At 38.5% G+C, this 22239-nt stretch overlaps 1 protein-coding gene across 1 annotated transcript in view; it reads left to right on the plus strand.

The window, feature by feature from the left end:
- The window catches only part of LOC136126876 (centrosomal protein of 78 kDa-like), a 34974-nt gene extending 16766 nt beyond the window's left edge, over positions 1-18208 (plus strand). Inside the window, 5 exon segments of the mRNA XM_065882351.1 lie at positions 4400-4538; positions 14274-14369; positions 15568-15734; positions 16558-16729; positions 17645-18208. Of these exon segments, the coding sequence (XP_065738423.1) occupies positions 4400-4538; positions 14274-14369; positions 15568-15734; positions 16558-16729; positions 17645-18208 (1138 nt within the window).
- The last annotated feature ends 4031 nt before the right edge of the window (positions 18209-22239 follow it).

The raw sequence follows: 22239 nt of genomic DNA on the forward strand, positions 1-22239 counted from the left end.
CATTGATTAGCTCTAGTAAGTTTTCTGGTAGCATCTTTAGGATTCTCTATCTATAGTATCATGTCATCTGCAAACAGTGACTGTTTTACTTCTTCTTATCCAATTTTTATTCCTTTTGTTTCTTTTTCTTCTCTGATGCCATGGCTAGGACTTCCAAAACTATGTTGAATAATAGTGGTGAGAGTGGACGTCCTTGTCTTTTTTTTTTTCACGGGCTTCTTACTGTTGTGGCCTCTCCCATTGCGGATCACAGGCTCCGGACGCACAGGCTCAGCAACCATGGCTCACGGGCCCAGCCGCTCTGCAGCATGTGAGATCTTCCCGGACTGGGGCACGAACCCACGTCCCCTGCATCAGCAGGCGGACTCTCAATGACTGCGCCACCAGGGAAGCCCGACGTCCTTGTCTTGTTCCTGATCTTAGAGGAAATGGTTTCAGTTTTTCACCATTGAGAATGATGTTTGCTGTGGGTTTGTCATATATGGTCTTTATTACGTTGAGCTAGGTTCCCTCTATGTCCACTTTCTGGAGAGCTTTTATCATAAACTGGTGTTGAATTTTGTCAAAAGCTTTTTCTGCATCTACTGAGATGATCATATGGCTTTTATTCTTCAATATGTTAATATGGCATATCACATTGATTGATTTGCGTATATTGAAGAATCCTTGCATCCGTGGGATAAATCCCACTTGATCATGGTGTATGATCCTTTTAATGTGTTGTTGGATTCTGTTTGCTAGTATTTTGTTGAGGATTTTTGCATCTATATTCATCAGTGATATTGGTCTGTATTTTTCTTTTCTTTTCTTTTAACTTTTTTATTGGAGTATAATTGCTTTACAATGGTGTGTTAGTTTCTGCTTTATAACAACGTGAATCAGTTATACATATATATATATCCCAGTATCTCTTCTTTCTTACATCTCCCTCCCTCCCACCCTCCCTATCCCACCTTTCTAGCTGGTCACAAAGCACCGAGCTGATCTCCATGTGTTATGCAACTGCTTCCTACTAGCTATCTATTTTACATTTGGCAGTGTATATATGTCCATATTTACACTACCACTCCCACACTTTGTCCCAGCTTACCCTTCTCCCTCCCTGTGTCCTCAAGTTAATTCTCTAGTAGGTCTGCGTCTTTATTCCCATCTTGTCCCTAGGTTCTTCATGACCATTTTTTTTTTTTTTTTTAGATTCCATATATATGTGTTAGGGTATGGTATTTGTTTTTCTCTTTCTGACTTACTTCGCTCTGTATGACACACTCTAGGTCCATCCACCTCACAAATAATAACTCAATTTCGTTTCTTTTTATGGCTGAGTAATATTCCATTGTATATATATATGTGCTGCATCTTTTTTATCCATTCATCTGTGGATGGACACTTAGGTTGCTTTCATGTCCTGGCTATTGTAGATAGAGCTGCAATGAACATTGTGGTACGTGACTCTTTTTGAATTATGGTTTTCTCAGGGTATATGCCCTGTAGTGGGATTGCTGAGTTGTATGGTAGTTCTATTTTTAGTTTTTTAAGGAACCTCCATACTGTTCTCCATAGTGGTTTTATCAATTTACGTTCCCACCAACAGTGTATGAGGGTTCCCTTTTCTCCACACCCTCTCCAGCATTTATTGTTTCTAGATTTTTTTATGATGGCCATTCTGACCGGTGTGAGATGATATCACATTGTAGTTTGGATTTGCATTTCTCTAATGATTAATGATGTTGAGCATTCTTTTGTGTGTTTGTTGGCAATTAGTTGTAATTTTCTTTTTTTGTAGTATCTTTGTCTGCTTTTGGTGTCAGGGTGATGGTGGCCTCATAGAATGAGTTTAGGAGTGTTCCTTCCTCTGCAATTTTATGGAAGAGTTTGAGAAGAATGGGTGTTAGATCTTCCCTAAATGTTTGATAGAATTCACCTTGAAGCCACCTGGTCCTGGACTTTTGTTTGTTGGAAGATTTTTAATCACCGTTTCAATTTCATTACTTGTGATTGGTCGTTCATATTTTCTATTTCTTCTTGGTTCAGTCTTGGAAGGTTATACCTTTCTAAGAATTTGTCCATTTCTTCCAGGTTGTCCATTTTTTTGGCATAGAGTTGCTTGTAGTAGTCTCTTAAGATGCTTTGTATTTCTGTGGTGTCAGTTGTAACTTCTCCTTTTTCATTTCTAATTTTATCGATTTGAGCCCTCTCCCTCTTTTTCTTGATGAGTCTGGCTAATGGTTTATCAATTTTGTTTATCTTCTCAAAGTACCAGCTTTTAGTTTTATTGATCTTTAGTATTGTTTTCTTTGTTTCTATTTCACTTATTTCTGCTCTGATCTTTATGATTTCTTTCCTTCTTCTAACTTTGGGTTTTGTTTGTTCTTCTTTCTCTAGTTCCTTTAGGTGTAAGGTTAAATTGTTTATTTGAGATTTTTCTTGTTTCTTGAGGTAGGCTTGTATAGCTATAAAGTGCCCTCTTAGAACTTCTTTTGCTGCATCCCATAGGTTTTGGATCACTGTGTTTTCATTGTCATTTGTCTCTAGTTATTTTTTGATTTCCTCTTTGATTTCTTCAGTGATCTCTTGTTTATTTAGTAACATATTGTTTAACCTCCATGTGTTTGTATTTTTTACGTTTTTTTCCCTGCAATTCATTTCTAATCTCGTAGCATTGTGGTCAGAAAAGATGCTTGATATGATTTCAATTTTCTTAAATTTACTGAGGCTTGATTTGTGACCCAAGATGTGATCTATCCTGGATAATGTTCCCTGTACACTTGAGAAGAAAGTGTAATCTGCTGTTTTTGGATGGAATGTCCTATAAATATCAATTAAATCTATCTGGTCTATTGTGTCATTTAAAGCTTCTGTTTCCTTATTTATTTTCATTTTGGATGATTTGTCCATTGGTGTAAGTGAGGTGTTAAAGTCCCCCGCTATTACTGTGCTACTGTCGGTTTCCTCCTTTATAGCTGTTAACAGTTGTCTTATGTATTGAGGTGCTCCTATGTTGGGTGCATATATATTTATAACTGTTATGTCTTCTTCTTGGATTGATCCCTTGATCATTAGGTAGTGTCCTTCCTTGTCTCTTGTAACATTCTATTTTTTTATTTTTTGCAGTTCGTGGACCTCTCACTGTTGTGGCCTCTCCCATTGCAGAGCACAGGCTCCGGATGCACAGGATCAGCGGCCATGGCTCACGGGCCTAGCCACGCCATGGCATGTGGGATCTTCGCAGACCAGGGCACGAACCCATGTCCCCCGCATCAGCAGGTGGACTCTCAACCACTTCGCTACCAGGGAAGCCCAACATTCTTTATTTTAAAGTCTATTTTATCTGATATGAGTATTGCTACTCCAGTTTTCTTATGATTTCCATGGAATATCTTTTTCCATCACCTCACTTTCAGTCTGTATGTGTCCCTAGGTCTGAAGTGGGTCTCTTGTAGACAGCATATATATGGGTCTTGTTTTTGTATCCATTCAGCAAGCCTGCATCTTTTGGTTGGAACATTTAATCCATTCATGTTTAAGGTAATTATCGATATGTATGTTCCTATAACCATTTTCTTAATTGTTTTGGGTTTGTTTTTGTAGGTCCTTTTCTTCTCTTGTGTTTCCCACTTAGAGAAGTTCCTTTAGCATTTGTTGCAGAGCTGCTTTGGTGGTGCTGAATTCTCTTAGCTTTTGCTTGTCTGTAAAGCTTTTGATTTCTCCATCAAATCTGAATGAGATCCTTGCCGGGTAGGGTAATCTTGGTTGTAGGTTCTTCCCTTTCATCACTTTAAGTATATCATGCCCCTCCCTTCTGGCTTGTAGAATTTCTGCTGAAAAATCAGCTGTTAACCTTATGGGAGTTCCCTTGTATGTTATTTGTCATAGTTATGTGATTTATTTTTTTTAATTCTAACATCTATTATACACAGCTTAGATATATTGACTTTCTGATTATTCTTCTGATTCTTTATCAGTCCCTTTACTGATGTATTTTCTTCCAAAAAACTACATTTTCTTCCAGTTTTTGTCTGATAGTGAAAAATAAAATTTTCATTTGCAGTATACTGAGAAAAAGTGTTTACCTTGGATCTTCACTTGGCTTCTGTGAAAGAAACTTCATAAAATAATATGGGCAATTCCCATTACTAATCCTAACCATGTACAACAGAGGTCTACAACCATGTAGACCACAGCATAAATAAGTTACTGTAATTTTACTTAGTCATTGCCTGTTTTAGACTAAGAAGCAGTGAAAGACATTTATAAATAATGATACCTCAGATCACTTTTGTTAAACGTCCTCTAATATTTGGATATTTGGTATCTGGCTTGTGCTGTCTTTTATACAATGTTGTCTTCTTTCTTTGCACTTTAGTGTAACAACTTTGTGATTTCCTATCGTCTTCTTCAGACACTCAGGTCCATCAGAATTTCCTGTGATTGTGACAGTAGAGAGTCCTTCCTCCTCAGAAATCAAAGAGGTCAATGATTCCTCAGAAAGTGTTCAGGAAGAGCCAGAGAAAATCAGTTTGAAACAAGAAGCATTGCCGGTACAAAGTTATCACTTTAAAGCTATAGAGAAGATTATTTTTCAAATGGAAGCCTGATTGCAACACAGCACACCTTGTGTGAGGGTTCTGTGTTCTCCTCCCATCTGCACTGTATCCCCTTGAATGGTTCCCTAAAGCTTAGACCAAGGTGAATGGTGGACATTTGAACTCTAAGAAATAAAAATCAAAACATGTCGGCAGTAATATATTTTCCTTTCCTTAGAACCTTAGGATATTAGATTTAGGGAGAACCTTAGTGATCATAAGGTAAAGAAATTGAGTTCTGAATGAATATAGTCAGCTGATTCAGTACTCTTGTTTTATAGATGAGAAAATTGACAGTTCTAGTTGAACTCTCTTTTTATAAGAGGAAAATAGGGTCTCATTTTAAATAAAAGTAAAGCTGAAAAAAGTTTCAATGTTGATATTCTCCTTTCCTAAAATAAAAAATATCAAGAAGCTACATTATATTACCAAATAAACCTGACCTCTAATGTCATTCCATACTTTTGTTTGTATGGACAGAAAAGAAAAATTGATTTTCATAAGAAATTTTTGCACCTCAAAAATAATATATTTATTTTATTTCAACTTTAAAGCAGAGCTGAATATTTCTAGTAAATAAAGGAACACCATTTGGGGGGACCTTGTCTTTGTGCTACAAAGTCCATGTTTAATTTTTTTAAATTATTTAACATGATTTTATTTTCGTATGAAATATGAAACATGAAAGGTTTCAGAACTAATTATCCCATTATTGTAGGACTATGGGAATTACTCTTTGATGTTCAAAAGAGAAAGTTAGATTTTTATTTTTTTAATTAAAATTAATGATAATATAGAGAAATTTTAAGAAAAAACTTAGAAAATTATGAAATGTTAGAGTAGGAGAAATCTATAGTTCATGTAGAGTTACTCCCTTTCATTTTATAAATGAGCACCTACAATTTGTAGCACATAAATGGTTTATTAGTAAATGGCAGAGTACGACAAGACCCTAGAGCATCTAACCCGCATTCCTTGTCATTTTAGATGCGTTGTATTCATTTCCTTCACGAGTAGACCAGGAGATTGTATTTCTAAAAACAATGATATACACTGGGGAAGACTAAGAAGTTTAAACACTGGGACCACAGAATAGCAGATTCAGAATGCACTGAGAACCCTTGCGGCTCTTCTCCATTTTGACAATACACTACAATGATGGTATCAAAGTGTTTAAGTATATAAGCCCACAACAATCAAGAGATTTCAACATAGTTTTGAAAGACGGAGACAAGTGGAAGAGAGTGAAACTGAAGCAGTAGAACAGAGGAAAAGCATCACCTAGAATATGCACAGGGACCGCCTGCAACTGAGGAGGATTCTGACCCCACCTGCAGAAGTATCCCCATGCTCAGATGTGCATGTAGGACAGAGGGTGGAGTTAGTTAAAAGTGTGGCTGAAATAGGGGAGCACATTGAAGGTTTGTGTCTGGAGGAGTGGACGCCCAGCCCCGCCCTCACGCTCCTGAAATGAGATGATTTCTTTTTTTTTTTCCGGTACGCAGGCCTCTCACTGTTGTGGCCTCTCCTGTTGCAGAGCACAGGCTCCGGACGCGCAGGCTCAGCGGCCACGGCTCACGGGCCCAGCCGCTCTGCGGCATGTGGGATCTTCCCGGACCAGGGCACGAACCCGTGTGCCCTGCATCGGCAGGCGGACTCTCAACCACTGTGCCACCAGGGAAGCCCGTGATGATTTCATTTTGAAAACAGTGAAACTGGGGAGAACTAGGGCAGTTAATGTGAGTTTTTACACCCTAGAAAAGAGTGTTGGCGGGGGAATTCTATTACAGGTACTCCCTGCTTCTTCCTGCATAAGAAGCCAATCAATCGTTGACTTCAGGGAGCTTTCTGTGCTCATTCTTAAATAGGAAATAACTGTCATTTGCCTGATAGTTGAGTAAAGCTTACAACATGAGAGGGGGGAAAAAGAGTGAAAACATATCCTGGTAGGACCGGGGACAATTTGGGGAACAAAATACTTTAAGAAAATACCTTAATTAGTATCCTGAGAGAGGTTTAAAAGAGTTAGCAACTATAAAATAAGACTAGGGTGTTAATTAAAAAGAGAATGGTCAGAAACAAGAGAGGTCTCTTGGAAATGAAAATATGGTTGCTGAAATAAATTCAGTAGGAATATTAAAAATTTCTCAGTATATAAAAAAGAAAGACACAATGGAAAATATGATAGAAATACGTTAGAGAGGCTGCATCTGGGAGATCCAACATGTTACTATTAGAAACTCCAGACCCAGAAAAAAAAAATGGAGGGAAGCTGTCAAAAGGGCAAGAAAATCCCCCACTGCTGAAAGTGGACATCAGGCCTCAGTTTTAAAATAGTTACTCAAGTTTTGAGCAAGGTGAACAAGAATAGACATACCTAGGCACCCTTCATTGTGAAACTTTAAAATACTGAAAAAATAAAATAAAATAGAATAAAATACTGAGAGGATACATCCATTTCAGAGAGAAAAATACTGGTCACCTAAAATAAAAGAGTTAAAATCTGACTTTATCATAGTTGTCATCAGCAGCACGAATCCTGGAAGGTGTTAGAAAGATGCCTCCAAAGTTTTTCAGGCTCATAATTTTCACCCTAGGGGTTTGTATCCAGTCAAACTATCAGTCATAAGTGGAGGCTGAATAAGATATTTTGTACACAAAGAAATTTGAAAAATTTCCCTCCTGTGCTACATCTTAAGCTATTTATAGAAATAATCGAGCAAAATGAGGCAATAAACCAAGAAGGAAGGTAATAGGGGATTCAGTGCAGAGAGCAGCTAGTCTATATTGGAGAGGCTTCTATTGATTGTGTGACTGAGAGCTTAAAAACATCTCGAGGCGTATTGTACTTACTAGGTATTAGGCACAGTTGGAAGGGAGGAGGGAGAGGAAGAGGAGAAGGAACTTGAACTCCAGAGGAAAAAAGGCTATACTGACATAAACATGAAGCAAACTAAACTATGGTTGATTTTTAACCTACTATTGATGAGGAAGAGAAGAATCCACTTGAACTTGACTCTATAGATGTCCCCCTTTTCAGTGACATACAGGGGTAATGACCACCTATCTAATTTGTTGTCCAAACCAGAACTTGTCCAAACTCCTTACACTTCAATAGTGTAAGGAGGTGCTCTAATGCTGTAACATCAGGACAACATGTATAAACTGGAACAGCTCAAGGAGGCTTAGGGTATGTGGTCACCCTGCACAAGGGCAGTGACACTGACACAGTATGGAACGAGGTGTAGTCTATACACAGAGACACAGTAAATCTGCAGTCGGCAATATTAATTTACTTGTAATAATGGCAATACTGTCTTGGTTTGCAGCTTTTATTGTCAACTTGCATGTAATAACAAATAACTAACATAAACTATACTTAGTATGTATTTGCATTAACTTGGTATGTACTGAAATGCATTGTGTACCAGTATGTACTAAGTATATATTAGGCTCTAAGTGTTTTTGCATATATTAACTCATTTAATCCTCTGAATAGCCTTATGAGGTTGGTGCTAATATCATTCCCACTTTTGAGAAAAGGAAGCTAAGACAGAGAAGGAACTTGCCCAGGCTGTACGTAATTTAGGGTTGGATTGAGGCTTTGAGTTTAGGCTCTCTGCCTGTTCTCTTAAACCTTACTCCCTACTGACTCTCAAATAACAGAAGACTTAACTGCACATAGAACAGAATATAAATTTCAGCTTTGACAACGTAAAAGCTAGGTTTGGAAGGTAGACAAGAGGTAGAAAAAAGGCAAAATGGTATGAATGTCCTCATTTTACAAAGCATGACATTGAGAGAGTTTATAGTTGATCAACAATTTAAGTTTTTAAGTATATCACTACAAGTCAAAGAGATCATGAGCAGTGGAATAACTAATGATGACATAACTTTACTGAGTAGTGTGGACATAGGAAAGAGTATAAAGGAACTAAACCCTTACTTAGTAAATTAGAAAGTGAACAGATAATGCCTCAAATTTAGTCAGAAAATAGTCATATAAGAGTATTACCTGGAAATGGAGAAGAATTCAAACTAACAATAGCTGGACCTCCCTGGTGGTGCAGTGGTTAAGAATCTGCCTGCTGAGGCAGGGGACATGGGTTCAAGCCCTGGTCCGGGATGATCCCACACGCCACGGAGCAACGAAGCCCATGTGCCACAACTACGGAGCCTGTGCTCTAGAGCCTGTGAGCCACAACTACTGAGCCCACGTGCCACAACTACTGAAGCCCGTGTGCCTAGATCCTGTGCTCCACGACATGAGAAGCCACTGCAATGAAGAGTAGCCCCCACTAGCTGCAACTAGAGAAAGCCTGCACACAGCAATGAAGACCCAAAACGGCCAAAAATAAATAAATAAGAATAATAAAATAAGAATAAAAAATACCAATAGTTGACGTAAACCTCATAAAAAAGGAAATCCAAACAGCCAGTAAACACAGAAAAGTGTACAACTTCATTATGTAATAAGAGAAAAGTGAGTCCAAACCAACAAAACTACATGCCAATCAGATTGACAAATACATAAAGTCTGGTAGTATCAGGTATTGTAGACCTGGAGTACTATGGGAATCTTCTACCCTGCTTATACTGGAGTATAAATCGACACAACTACTTTGGAAAGCATTTAGCACTCTCCATCAACTGAAGGTATATAAATAGCCTGTGACCCAGCAGCCCTCACCCCCGCCCTGTGTAAATGCACCAGAATAACCGGTACAGCAGGATTCCTGTCCATGATTTGCATTAGCACAAACCGAAAACAAACCAGATGTCCATCAAGAGTCAAAAATTAAATAAATTATGTGTATTCGTACAGTGGGAAAACTATCAAGCAATAAAATTGAATGAACTAGAGCAACAGGCAGCAACGTGGATGAATTTTTTAAACCAATGTTGAGTGAAAGAAATAAGATAGAAAAGAATTCATAAACTATGATCCTCTACATAAAGTTAGATGTTGACAAAACTAAACTCTTTTGTTAGGGATGCATGCAGGTTAAAGGAAATGATTGTGGAGAAATGAGGATGGTGTTTAACCGGGAAGAGGGAAGGAGATTGTGATGAGAAAAGGATATGGGGGGTTTTTGAGATGCTGACAAGTATCAATACTTTCAGATTCGAGTATTGGTTATGTTAGTATTCTCTTTTTATTTGTTACATTGACAGTTTTGTTCTGTGCACTTCTCAGTACGCATATTGTATTTTACAATTAAAAACCTGAGTAGGGCTTCCCTGGTGGTGCAGTGGTTGAGAGTCCGCCTGCCAATGCAGGGGACACAGGTTCGTGCCCCGGTCCGGGAGGATCCCACATGCCGCGGAGCGGCTGGGCCCGTGGGCCATGGCCGCTGAGCCTGCGCATCCGGAGCCTGTGCTCCGCAACGGGAGAGGCCGCAACAGTGAGAGGCCCCGCATACCGCAAAAAAAAAAAAAAAAAAAACTAAGTAAAGAATCAGTTGCTTGTTGAGTGCTGGATGTGGGAGTGGGATGGAACTATTTCATTTTAAGCCCTTCACTACTGCTTGCATTCACATGTTCATTCATTCAGCATTAATTGAACATATGCTGTGCACCAAGCACTCTTCTAATTTTATATGTGTTTTAACTCATGTAATCCTCACAAGAGCCCTGTGATATGGAAGCTTATCTCCATTTTATAGATGAGGAAGTTGAGGCCTAGAGTTATAGAACTTGTCCAAGGTTATATAGCTAATGGGTAGTGCCAGACTCATTTGCCTCAGAGAATCTGAATTTTTACAATATAATCTAAAAGAGAAATTTAATTACTAATTATAAGCAAAAAAATTGCACATTAAAGAAGATGACAAGTTTTCATCTATCCAGTTAGAGAAAAACACACAGCCTGTCTTTCACACACGTACTTCTTGTATTGGCAGGGATTTTCCTTATTAAGCAATTATTTATTGACCGTCTACGTTGTGCTAGGCACAGGTGCTGGGGATAAACACTTAATAAAATACACCGCCTATCTTCAAATAACTTGCACTCTAAATGAGGAAGTAAGCCAACAGTTATAGTAGAGGTTATATATCAAGTGATACATCGTTGATGGCAGTATAAAATCTCAGAAATCTTGGAAAGAAGTTTGGAGATAGGTACCTCAGAGCCTTAAAAATGTTCATTTGCTTTGATCTCAAACTCATTTTTATAGGTTTATTGTAAGAACGTTATTCTCAATATGGAAAAAAGCCTTCATGCATAAAAACGGTTATTTTGTCTTATAATATTGAAAAGTTGGAAAGAATTTAAATGTGTAACATGGTTAACCAGTAAACCCACTCAGTGGAATATTTTGTAGCCCACACACACACAAAAAAATCAAGGTTATGAATCCCCTGATTATGACAAATGATTGATTTCAATGTTAAATGGAGAAAAGGTGAACATAAAATATGTTATCCAATATAATGGGAGCTTTGTCCCAGAAAAATCACCCTAGCCAGTGTACAGAGGGAGGAAGGAGAGCAGATGACAGGAAGGAAAATTATTCCAAAGCCTTATCATTAGTCTTATTTAAGTAATAGAATATCAAGCAATTTTACTTTCTAACTTTTTTGGTGCCATATTTCCATGTAAGGGACATGAATTACTAATACTTTGTAGGAGGAGGGTACACTTTTTCACAAAAATTTAACACTGTGTTCTAATTCCCTCCATTAGAGGGAGAAACTATTTCATTTAACTGCACTTTGATGTGCTATTTAGAACCAGTCAGGAATTTTGGTCTACTTTCCTCTGACTGTGGTGAGGGCTTTTTGTTTGTTTGTTTATTTGTTTAGAATTTCTTTGAAACCTGTTTTAGAAGATTGATTAAATCATTATATTAAAAGTAGAGGAATTTTACAATTTTTTCCCCCTTTTCCCCATTGAAAACTTGACTGGCTTTAGTAATGAAACATTAAAGAATTTGAAGTTCTTAGACTCTCAATTTTTTAAACATGTTCTGAATATAAAAATATATGTTCATTGAGCAAGTGTTTGAAAACAATGAACAACTTCTTGAAGGAAATAAAAGCCACCTCTACATGTACACACATCTAATCTGCTCTTTTTTCTTAAAAAAGTATCAAAAATATTTTGCCATGTCACTAAATACTCTTCTACATCAGAGAATTTGATTAAGCTTATGCATCATCTCCCAGGAAAAACGCACAGATATATTTTGAGTGTAGAACTCCTGAAGCCCATTCATTAACTCTGGTTGAGACCTGTTGTCATTCTTTTCTTAGTGGCTTCATAGCGCATTCCTTCATATGGTGAGCTATTTTTGTTTAAACCAATCCCAATTTGGAGGCTCTTAGCTTTCTTCTAGGGTTTGGTTATAAACAATCTTATGACATCATGTTGGTAGATAACTCCTTGCCCACATCTTTGATTTCCTTCGGGTAAACCCCTGATGTAGGATTGTTGTTAGGTACCAAAAGCTACTCTCCAGAAAGTGATACCAGCTCCTATCCCAATGATGGCATATAACAGAGTTCCTCATTCTTTAAGTGATTGTTCAAAGCAGTTAAAATGTATAAATATACCGTACTGTTTTCATAAGTATAGGTATTCTGATGGTTTATCGCTGCATAAGAAACCACCCCAAAACAGCAGCCTAAAACAATGGCAATCATTTATTTTGTTCACGAACCTGGAGGTTGAGTAGAATATTAATTCTTTTACTACACTCTTACTGACTGAAAACAATACCTACTTAACTAGCTCACAGTTCTGCAGGTCAGAAGTCCTGGCACAGCGTGACTGGGTTTCCTGCTCAGATACACACTGAAACACGTGGTTCCCTCCTGAGAGTGTTAAAGCACGTGAAATTTAAGTGTAAACATTGAGCCCCAAATGTTGGATGTTCACCATAATTTGTGTGGGTCACAGAGCTGAAATCAAGATGTCAGTCTGGCTGTGTTAGCATCCAGAGGCTCTGGGAAAGAATGCTTCCAAGCTTCTTCGGCTTGTTGGCATAATTCAGATTCTGCAGTTGCAGGAGAGAGGTCCCCATTTCCTTGCTGGCTGTCAGTTGGGGGACAGTCTCAGGTCCTAGAGGCCTCTCGCTTGCCTTCCCTGCCACAGCATTGGACTTCTTCAGAGCCAGCAATGGAGAGTCTTCCTCCCTTTTGTACTTCAATTCAGGAAGAGTTCAGGTCCTTTTCATGGGGTGCCTGAGTAGGTCACATCCACCTAGAATAATCTCCCTATCTTAAAAAATCAACTGATTTTGAATCTTAATTCCATCTGCAAAATCCCTTCACTGCAGCACCCAGATTTAGGGTTTGATTGGATAAGTGGAAGGTTTGTGTACTTCAGTAAATAGGAGTCTTAGGGGCTCTGTTAGAATTCTGCCCATTGCAAGCAGTGTCCCCACTTCAAGGACTGAAGTGTCTTAGTTCCTAAAACTCCTGAGAGAGTTTATCAGTGTTCATTTTATTTTATTGATCTTGGTGAATGGGAAGGCTACCACCTCTGTGAACAGGAATGACACCCAGCTTCCTGAGTCCACAGTGTGGCTCTGCTACTTAGTGGTGTGACCTTGGCTGTGCTGCTCTACTTACTCTACTTCTCTGCCTCTGTTTCCCTCATCTGTAAAATAACATGGAGTTAGTGATTGTTCTTTCCTCATAGGGTTTTTTGAATAAATTTATTTTATTTATTTATTTTTTGGTAAACGGGCCTCTCACTGTTGTGGCCTCTCCCGTTGCGGAGCACAGGCTCCGGACATGCAGGCTCAGCGGCCATGGCTCACGGGCCCAGCCACTCCGCAGCATGTGGGAACTTCCCGGACCGGGGCATGAACCCGTGTCCCCTGCATCGGCAGGTGGACTCTCAACCACTGCGCCACCAGGGAAGCCCTATTTATTTATTTTTGGCTGCGCTGGGTGTTTGATACTGCTCACGGGCTTTCTCTAGTTGCGTCGAGCGGGGGCTTCTCTTCGTAGTGGTGTGCGGGCTTCTTATTGAAGTGGTTTCTCTTGTTGCAGAGCACGGGCTCTAGGCGTGCAGGCTTCAGTAGTTGTGGCACGTGGGCTCAGTGGTTGTGACACAGGGGCTCTAGAGTGTAGGTTCAGTAGTCGTGGCACACGGGCTTAGTTGCTCCGGGCACGTGGGATCTTCCCGGACCAGGGCTCGAACCCGTGTCCCCTGCACTGGCAGGCAGATTCTTAACCACTGCGACACCAGGGAAGCCCCCTCTTAGGGTTTTGATGATTAGATTATTTAATGCCCAGGGAACTCCAGGAACAGTGCTTGACTGGAAATTGCTTTAAAAGTGATTACTTTAAAAAAAAATGATTTTGAATCTGCAATTCAGGTATGTTAAGCATGTTCATTAATAGGACTTCCTACTATAAAGAGACCCACAAATAAAAATAGAATTTTTCTTTCTTGGTCTTAACTATTTATTTCTGACTTGCTATGTTATACGCATATGCCTTTTATGGTGGGTTGCCACAAATTTATGTTGGAAAAAGTGGAATTTAAATAAATCTTTACTATGCTAATTTGGTAGATTTTGATAATTCATTTCACTATCATGGTATGATATTACCAGTAGCAGACTAAAATCTGAGTTCACTTCTGGCTCTGCCCCTAAATCCTGATGAGACCTATAGCTGGAAAAGGCTTTTAGGTATTATACTACGAATTAGTTATAATATTTACTCTGTTTAGGAAAAACTGGAGGAGTGCCTAAAGCAGTTAAAGGAGGAAAGAGTAATAAGACTTAAGGCTGATAAATGAGGCAAACAATTTCTTATACTTTTGAGAGTGTTTTGGTTTTATTTTGATTTGATTTTAAGCCATATACACATAGTTTGTAAACTTTAAAACTGTAATATGTTGCAAATTGGTTGTATCATATGGACTTTTGCATTTACTGGTATTTAGTGATCATATGACCTATATTCCAGAAAGCATGTTTTTAAAAATGTGAAAATCTCGTTTTGTGTGTGTGTGTGTGTGTGTGTGTGTGTGTGCTTTCATATGACATTAGCTTATTTTCTGTTCATGATTCTTTGATTAAAGAAAGCACTTTTTGTGCATATACTGTATATACAGTAGCATAAAAGACATGATGAGACTCTCCTGGCAATGAATTAGGAAAAAGAATCATTTAAATAAATTTAAGATATTGGAAAACTTGTAAGAATGCAATGAAAGATAAAACTATATACTATAAGAATTACATTAGGTAATGTGCATGAAAGCAGGGCATAATCTAAAAAGTTCTATATAAATATACTTTATCATAGGTTGAGCGTAGGGAGGAATTTTCCAAAGTGCATCCATTGGATTGGCAGACACTCATTCAATAAGTGTTGAGCACCTGCTTATATAAGGCAAAAGGGGCATCATGAACATAACAGCTTTTCTGAGAAATACTAGAGTTGAGCTTATAGGGGGTTTTAAGTGCATAGGTGATGAGTGGAAGGGGAAGAGTGCACGGGAGTGAATATTTTCAAGAATCATAAAAAAATATTGGTGATCGTACATTTAATAAATTGGGTTGGGTATGATTTAGGACTTTTAAACGTAAGCATTAGATATTTTGCTCACTAAAGTTAATTCTTAACATTCAGCAGAGTTGTAATATGTTTTGTTCAAATCAGATTCTATAATTCACTTTCTAATTTAAGGGAAACTTAAAGCAGGTAATTTTCTGATGTGGAATGAGGCTCCATTATGAATTTAACCAGTTAGAAATGTGATCTTTTGTGAAAGATCATTAATAAAACGATAACTTTTATTTATATACCACCTAAGTGTTATATAGGAAACTTTGTTGGGTGCCTGGGGGTTTTGGTTATTATGTGATATGGTTTCTGTCCTTACTGGTGGAGAGTTAGGTTAATTACAGATTAATTACATTTTGAGTGTTTTAGTTTTGTTCCTTGAAACTAGACAAGACTACTTTTGATGACAATGAGAAAAAATCATGTCAGACATTTTCAGTCTTCTTTTATAGCTGGAACATGAAAATGCCCAGTTAAGAAATATAAATTTCTCTTTGTCTGAAACCCTTCATGCCCACTCATTGACAAGCATGATCCTGGATGATGAAGGTGTTTTGGGCAGCATTGAGAATTCTTTTCAGAAGTTGCATGCTTTCTTAGATCTCCTTAAAGATGCTGGGTTAGTTCATTTCTCTTCATGGCATTCTTCTCTTTGCGACTATAATGGTAGTTTGCTGAGGAACTGGAGCAATTTTCATCACTTATGTAGCCATATTTAGCCAAATTTAGTGTAATTATAGGTAATATAGTTGACATTTTAAAATGAGGAATTAAATTTTTTAAGAAATGCAAATAGGGGAGCCTGCTTTGGTAGAGTGGGGAGCCCATTATAAAAGAGTAACCTGTAGACAGAGTAATTAGTGCATATAGTTTTTTGTAAAGACTAAATTGAAGGCAGTTTTCATTGAAAATATTCGGGAATGGATAAGAATTTTCCTATCTTTCATTTATTTTGCTTGTTTGATAAGTTTGAATTAAAGTTATTTTTGTCTTAGACATAAAAATTATTATTAATCTGCAGGGAAGATATAGGTCAGTAGTTCTCAACCAGGAGCACTTTTGCTGAAAGAGGGAAGTGGAGATTGATAGTTGATGGAGTGGTGTTTTGTCAGTGAATGAATTTGTGTTGGTAAGGAAGGAACAAACACATTCTTGGTAACTGGAGGAAAGGTGGTAAAGAAGTGTGGGAATGGAGGTGTGACAGGCAGTGGACGGGGTGCATGGTACATGTTGAAGCTGCTAGTGAGACAGTGGGATGTCTTCTAGAGGATGAATCTGGAAAGGGCTGAGAATGTGGGGGAGAGAGAGGCTTGTAGTCTGGAGTAGGATGTTGGCTTTTAAGATTTTAGAAGTATTTCATGATGGTAGGTCTGGGGAAATCTAAACTGCCCTTATGTGATTATAATAACCTTTGTCTTTTCTCCTTTCCTCCTTTGGCCCAGGCTTGGGCAGCTGGCCACAATGGCTGGTATAGATCAGTCAGATTTTCATTTACTAGGTCGTCCCCAGATGAATTCTACTGTTAGTAGTCCACCTAAAGAAGAAAAGAAGGCACTTGAAGAAGAAAAATCAGAATCAAAGCAGAGTGCCCCAGTACAAACACAAAATCTCCAAGTAAGTGGACAGGACAGCACTTAATAATTCTAAGAGTGATTAGCAAAAAGGAAATGACCAAGTCAGAGAGAAAATAATAATGGTCAGTCTCTAATAGTTCACATGCTCGGGAGCTAGAAGACTCTGGAGTCCTCTTCAAATCTGAGATCAGTAAATGTGGGCCCATCTCATGATACTGTATTGTTGTACATAAGAAAACTGGAAATTCTTTAGAAAATTTATGAGTTAAAGCAAACTCTCCTTAATGAAGAAAGAAAACATTACAGAAAATATTCCAAATTTTAAATTGTATAAATGTCTATTCTATTCATATTTTATCTAGGTTTCTATTTGTATGCAGTCAGCATACAATGAAGGAACACTAATGAAGGTACACATACTGATATAATTTTTTTAAAAAGTAATCTTGACATAGCTAATATGTAAGATATTATAGTGACTCACCTGGTCATGGGAATGGGAGGGGAAACCTGTCAGCTTTTCCTCCACCTTACTTGGAGCCCCCTTTGCCCACCTTAGCCAATCTCAGACTGGTCTTGGGAACTGACAGCTTGAGAACACAGTCTGGTCACAAACTATATATTGTTTACATGTGCCTGGAGGATAGAAAAGAAATTAATTTTTCTTACAGAGTAGGGTTTCATTCTTAGTGAGGGAAAGGAAATGGGTAATAACTACCCCAATCACCAAAGTCTGAAAATGTAGCTGACATAGCCTTGGATATAGCTAGGTTAAGTTGAGAATCACTTGGCAAGATATAGTTAGAAAAAAAATGCCTCTGAAGTCTTCTGAATAATCAATTGACTGTGTTAATAATAAGATCACAGAGTAACATTGAAGTTTTGAACTCTACTTTTTAATGGTTGTCTTTGTTCATCACTGAATTTTTGCCTTGTCTTTTGTCTTTCCCTCCAGTTTCAGAAAATTACAGGTGATGCTGGGATTCCTTTGCCTCTTGACTCCTTCCATGTCCCAGTCTCTACTCAGGAGGCCTTAGAAACTTCCAAAGACAACCTGGGGGTCCCAGTCACAGAGCAGTGGCAGGAGTCTTTTGAAGATTTCATTGCTAGAACATGTTCTCCTTCAGCAGACATCATTTCTGGAACTGGAAGTCAAAGAAAAGAAGAGGAATTATCTAGAAATAGCAGGTCTTCTTCAGAGAAAATGACCAAAGCAGGTGAATATATTAAAACATACTCTGCTAAGAAACAACCTGGGAAGGATGTGCATTCCTGCTCTGACTCACCTGTAAAGCAGAAAAGCAAAGGAATTGGGCAAAATAATTCTTTGCTTAATGAACCAATTAGAAGTGAGTCTTAGAAAAAACACATTTCTGTTAAGAAAGAGAGTAGAATAGTGACTGTTTCATTAAAGACAACTAAAAGTAAACTCAGTCTACTAGAACATTCTGAAAGTGATACTCTTGGATCTGACTGTGAATTTCAAGAAAGCATCCATACTCCATCATGCCTAACATAGGTCTAAATCTTTTAAAATTATGCTTTTGCCTTCAAATTTTAATAAATTACTTATGTTTTTATTATAGCATATGGTGTTTTAAAATACTTGACTGGAAGCCATTAGAGAAAGATTTATCTATACTTTTTTATTATAATGAAAGTTTTGGTGTATTTTTCCTTGTGGCACTTTGCACCATTCATTCAGCTAGTGTTTACTGAGGGCTTCATATGTACTGTACTTTTCTGGGTGCTATTGCTTTCAGCAGTGAACAATGTAAAGCCTTTACTCTCCTGGAACTAACACTCTGTGGTGCGAGAAAACATAAACAACAAAACAGGGTAAGGGGTAAAAAGAGATGGAAATAATAAATGGAATAGTTTTACCATTTGGTTAAATGTCAAACTATTATAAATCATATTGCCAGAAGCCATTGACATATTTTAATTCACAATAACCAGAGAGCATCAAACATTTACCAAGGCACTTAAGTTTGTTTATGGATTATAGCAACACTATGAGGTAGGGAACTATTACCATCCCCATTTATAGATGAGGAGTCTGAGGAGACATTATGTGCGTTGCCCAGAATTACACAGCTGTAAGTAAGTGGGAAGCTGGGATGTGAACAGAACCCATGCTTTTTTCTTTTTTAGTGTGTGGACTTTATTATGTTTCATTTGTTTCTGATTTATGTGATTTTTTTAAAGATTTTTTTTGATGTCGACTATTTTTAAAGTTTTTATTGAATTTGTTACAGTATTGCTTCTGTTTTATGTTTTGGTTTTTTGGCCACAAGCATGTGGGATCTTAGCTCCCTGACCAGGGATCGAGCCCTCACCCCCTCCATTGGAAAGCGAAGTCTTAACCACTGGACCACCAGGGAAGTCTCCCTTATGTGATTATTTTTATGGCAGTTTTTAAAATTTTTATTTTTTATTGACATATAGTAGAATTACAGTATTGTGTTAATTACTGCTCTACAGGAAAGTGACTCAGTTATACATTTATATACATTCTTTTTCATATTCTTTTCCATTACAGTTTATCACAGGATATTGAATATAATTCCCTGTGCTATACAGTAGAACCTTTTTGGTTTTTAAAAAATACATCCACTTTTTAAAAAATAAATGTATTTATTTATTTATTTATTTTTGGCTGTGTTGGGTCTTCGTTGCTACACGCGGGCTTTCTCTAGTTGCGGTGAGCGGGGGCTACTCTTCTTTGTGGTGCGCGGGCTTCTCATTGTGGTGGCTTCTCTTGTTGTGGAGCACAGGCTCTAGGTGCATGGACTTCAATAGTTGTGGCACACGGGCTTCAGTAGTTGTGACTCGCAGGGTCTAGAGCGCAGGCTCAGTAGTTGTGGCGCACGGGCTTAGCTGCTCCGCGGCATGTGGGATCTTCCTGGACCAGGGCTCGAACCCGTGTCCCCTGCATTGGCAGGCATATTCTTAACCACTGCACCACCAGGGAAGTCCCATGTAGGACCTTTTTGTTTACCCATCCTGTATATACACCAGTTTGCATCTGCTAATGCTAAACTCCCAATCCAACCCTCTCCCACCCCCTCCCCCTTGGCAACCACCAGTCTATTCTCTATGTCCTTGGTTATGTTTCTGTTTCACAGATAGGCAGAACCCAGGCTCTTAATTACTTTGTTATCCTGTTTCCTTGTTAAGAGAAGAAGGGTTTAAGGAAAGCACCGAGAGAGAAGCCAGTGAGCACTAGAAGTGCAAAACAGTGGGGCTGTCAGAAAACACACCTGTCTCCTTCCCCATCTAAGCAGAATTTTTAAACGGCAGAGTATGTAAGAGTATGTGATGACACATCTCTGGATTAAATTATGTCTCCCTAGTAAAACATGCACAGCTAAGTCTTTAGTTCAATCAGACTGAAAGGTGAGATCAGAGAAAAGCTGGAGTGTCAGATTTCTTCTAAAAGGTCCTGCCTGATTGTTACTAAGAGGACTACTACAGTACTAGTTAGTTCATTAGTCATGGATTGGGTGTTAGAGGAGTGAAACGATGAGGAAGATGTAGCATTGGCCCTTTAGCAGTCGAGTGAGAGGGGAAGACACACAGCAGATGTCTCATCCTGCACGTGACATGTTGTGACAGGCATATTCAGGGCGTTTAGTCAGTGTTTGTGGAAGAAGAGGGGGAGCTGTGAGGGAAAAAATAGTCATCGAAAGAGGTAGTCCCTAAGCTAAGTCTTAAAGGACTCGTGAGAAACTGGTGAGTCAGCCGGTGAAGGGCAAGGACACTCAAGGCAGAGAGGACAGCAGAAGTCCAGAGTTGTGAGTGTGTGAGGGGTGTGTTACGGAGCCACAGGCACAGGCTTCGGAGGATCAGTGAAGTGTTCCCAGGCAGTGGCAAATGCCCCTAAAGGAGGCAGCGAGGAGGAGGAGAGCGGGCCTTAACCATCCATGTGCGTGGAGCTGGTTTCCCCAGAAAATAGCTAAGAATGGAAAGGACAAGTTCAGGTGGCATTTTAGACCACTGACGTCAGTATGGATGAGGAAGCTGAAGAAACCTGGAGATAATTATGCCGCACTCTATTTTTCTATTTTCGAGTGGGACTTTCATGCTGCCATCTCCTCTCCTGTCCCTACTGAAAGGTTTATAGGCTGGCAAAAGGGAGAACCTGGCTTAAGTAAAGTTAATCAGGTTTCTTTACTGTACAGCTTCTCGGAGCTGCTGTAGGCTAATGTTCATTCTAGATCGTCACAGCAGGCATATGGTACACAGCCATTCTCAAATCTATTTGACTCTAGAGTCCTTTTTTAGTAGAAGTGTCTAACAACTGGTTCCACCAAACAGCAATTTGGTAACTTCTAGGCCAGGTAATAGAAAGGGGTCTGAAATAAGGTATAGATGAAAGGAGGAAATAAGTTCTAATTTTATTTAGGAAATTACAAGCGAGACTTGATCTTGGGAAATAAGGAAGAAGTAGGAGGCGGAGGCTGAACCCCCATCTGTGTGACTAAGGTTGGGTGGTGGTATCATTGAGTTTGGAAATAGGGGATAAAGAACTGAATTGGGAAAAAAGACTTTAGTTCTGCACATGTAGAATTTTAAAGCACCTGTGGCATTCAGGAGACAGACTGGTAGATAACTGGACATGCATGTGAAGACATGGAAAGATAAAAATTTGAATGCCATCAGCACATATTAGCAGTCATGAAAATGGATGAGATTTCAGAGACTTGTGAGTACTGACAACGTTTAAGTAATAAGCAGAGAAAGAATTCTGGGAAGGAGAGAGGTGATAGAGTTTCAAGAAGGAGGAAGTAGATGACGGTGTCATCCTTCAGAGAATGTAAGCGTCCATTGGATTTGGGCAGTTAGGTCCCCAGTGACCCTAGAGCAGTTCAGTGAAGTGGTGGACAAGAAAGCCAGATTGCAATAAATTGAGGGCATGGAGCTGCCTGTCGGGGCCAGGCGGGGCTAGTGAAGACAGTGGGAATAGGCCGCTCTGAAGGAGTTTGGATGAAAAGAGAAAATAATTAGCAAAAAAGAACTTTTTAGAATGAGAAGGACTTATATTTTATATGTTGAAATGAAGGAACTGATAAAGGAGATCCTGAAGATGTAGATAATAATTTAGAGAATTGGGGAAACGTGGACATATGAATAAGAAAAAAAAACCTTGCACAGTATATAAAAATCACGTGTATCCTTCGAGTTGAGAGGAAATAAAGGTAAGAAGAGATAGAAATTAAATGAGTTTATACTGATAGCCTCAGTTTTCTTTGACACAGATTTTTCAGAGACACATATATACACATACATAACTACAGTTTTAAAATTCTTTCGTAGTTACACGTTTTATTAATCACGTCTGAGAAAAGTCATTGATTTTCATTTTGTACAGCATTATCTTGTAAGGACAAGATACAGTGACAACTTCCAAGCTTTTTGCATGTCAGAGCTGAAACTGAAAGTATCTCCGTAATTGAATTTTCACTTCTTATTTGTAATAAGTTTATCCTTAGGAGGATACTTCATAGTGTTTGATCACAGATGAGTTTGGGCATTGCTATCACTCAA

The sequence above is a fragment of the Phocoena phocoena genome, chromosome 8 (assembly GCF_963924675.1).
Source record: "Phocoena phocoena chromosome 8, mPhoPho1.1, whole genome shotgun sequence".
NCBI classification, from domain to species: Eukaryota; Metazoa; Chordata; class Mammalia; order Artiodactyla; family Phocoenidae; genus Phocoena; species Phocoena phocoena.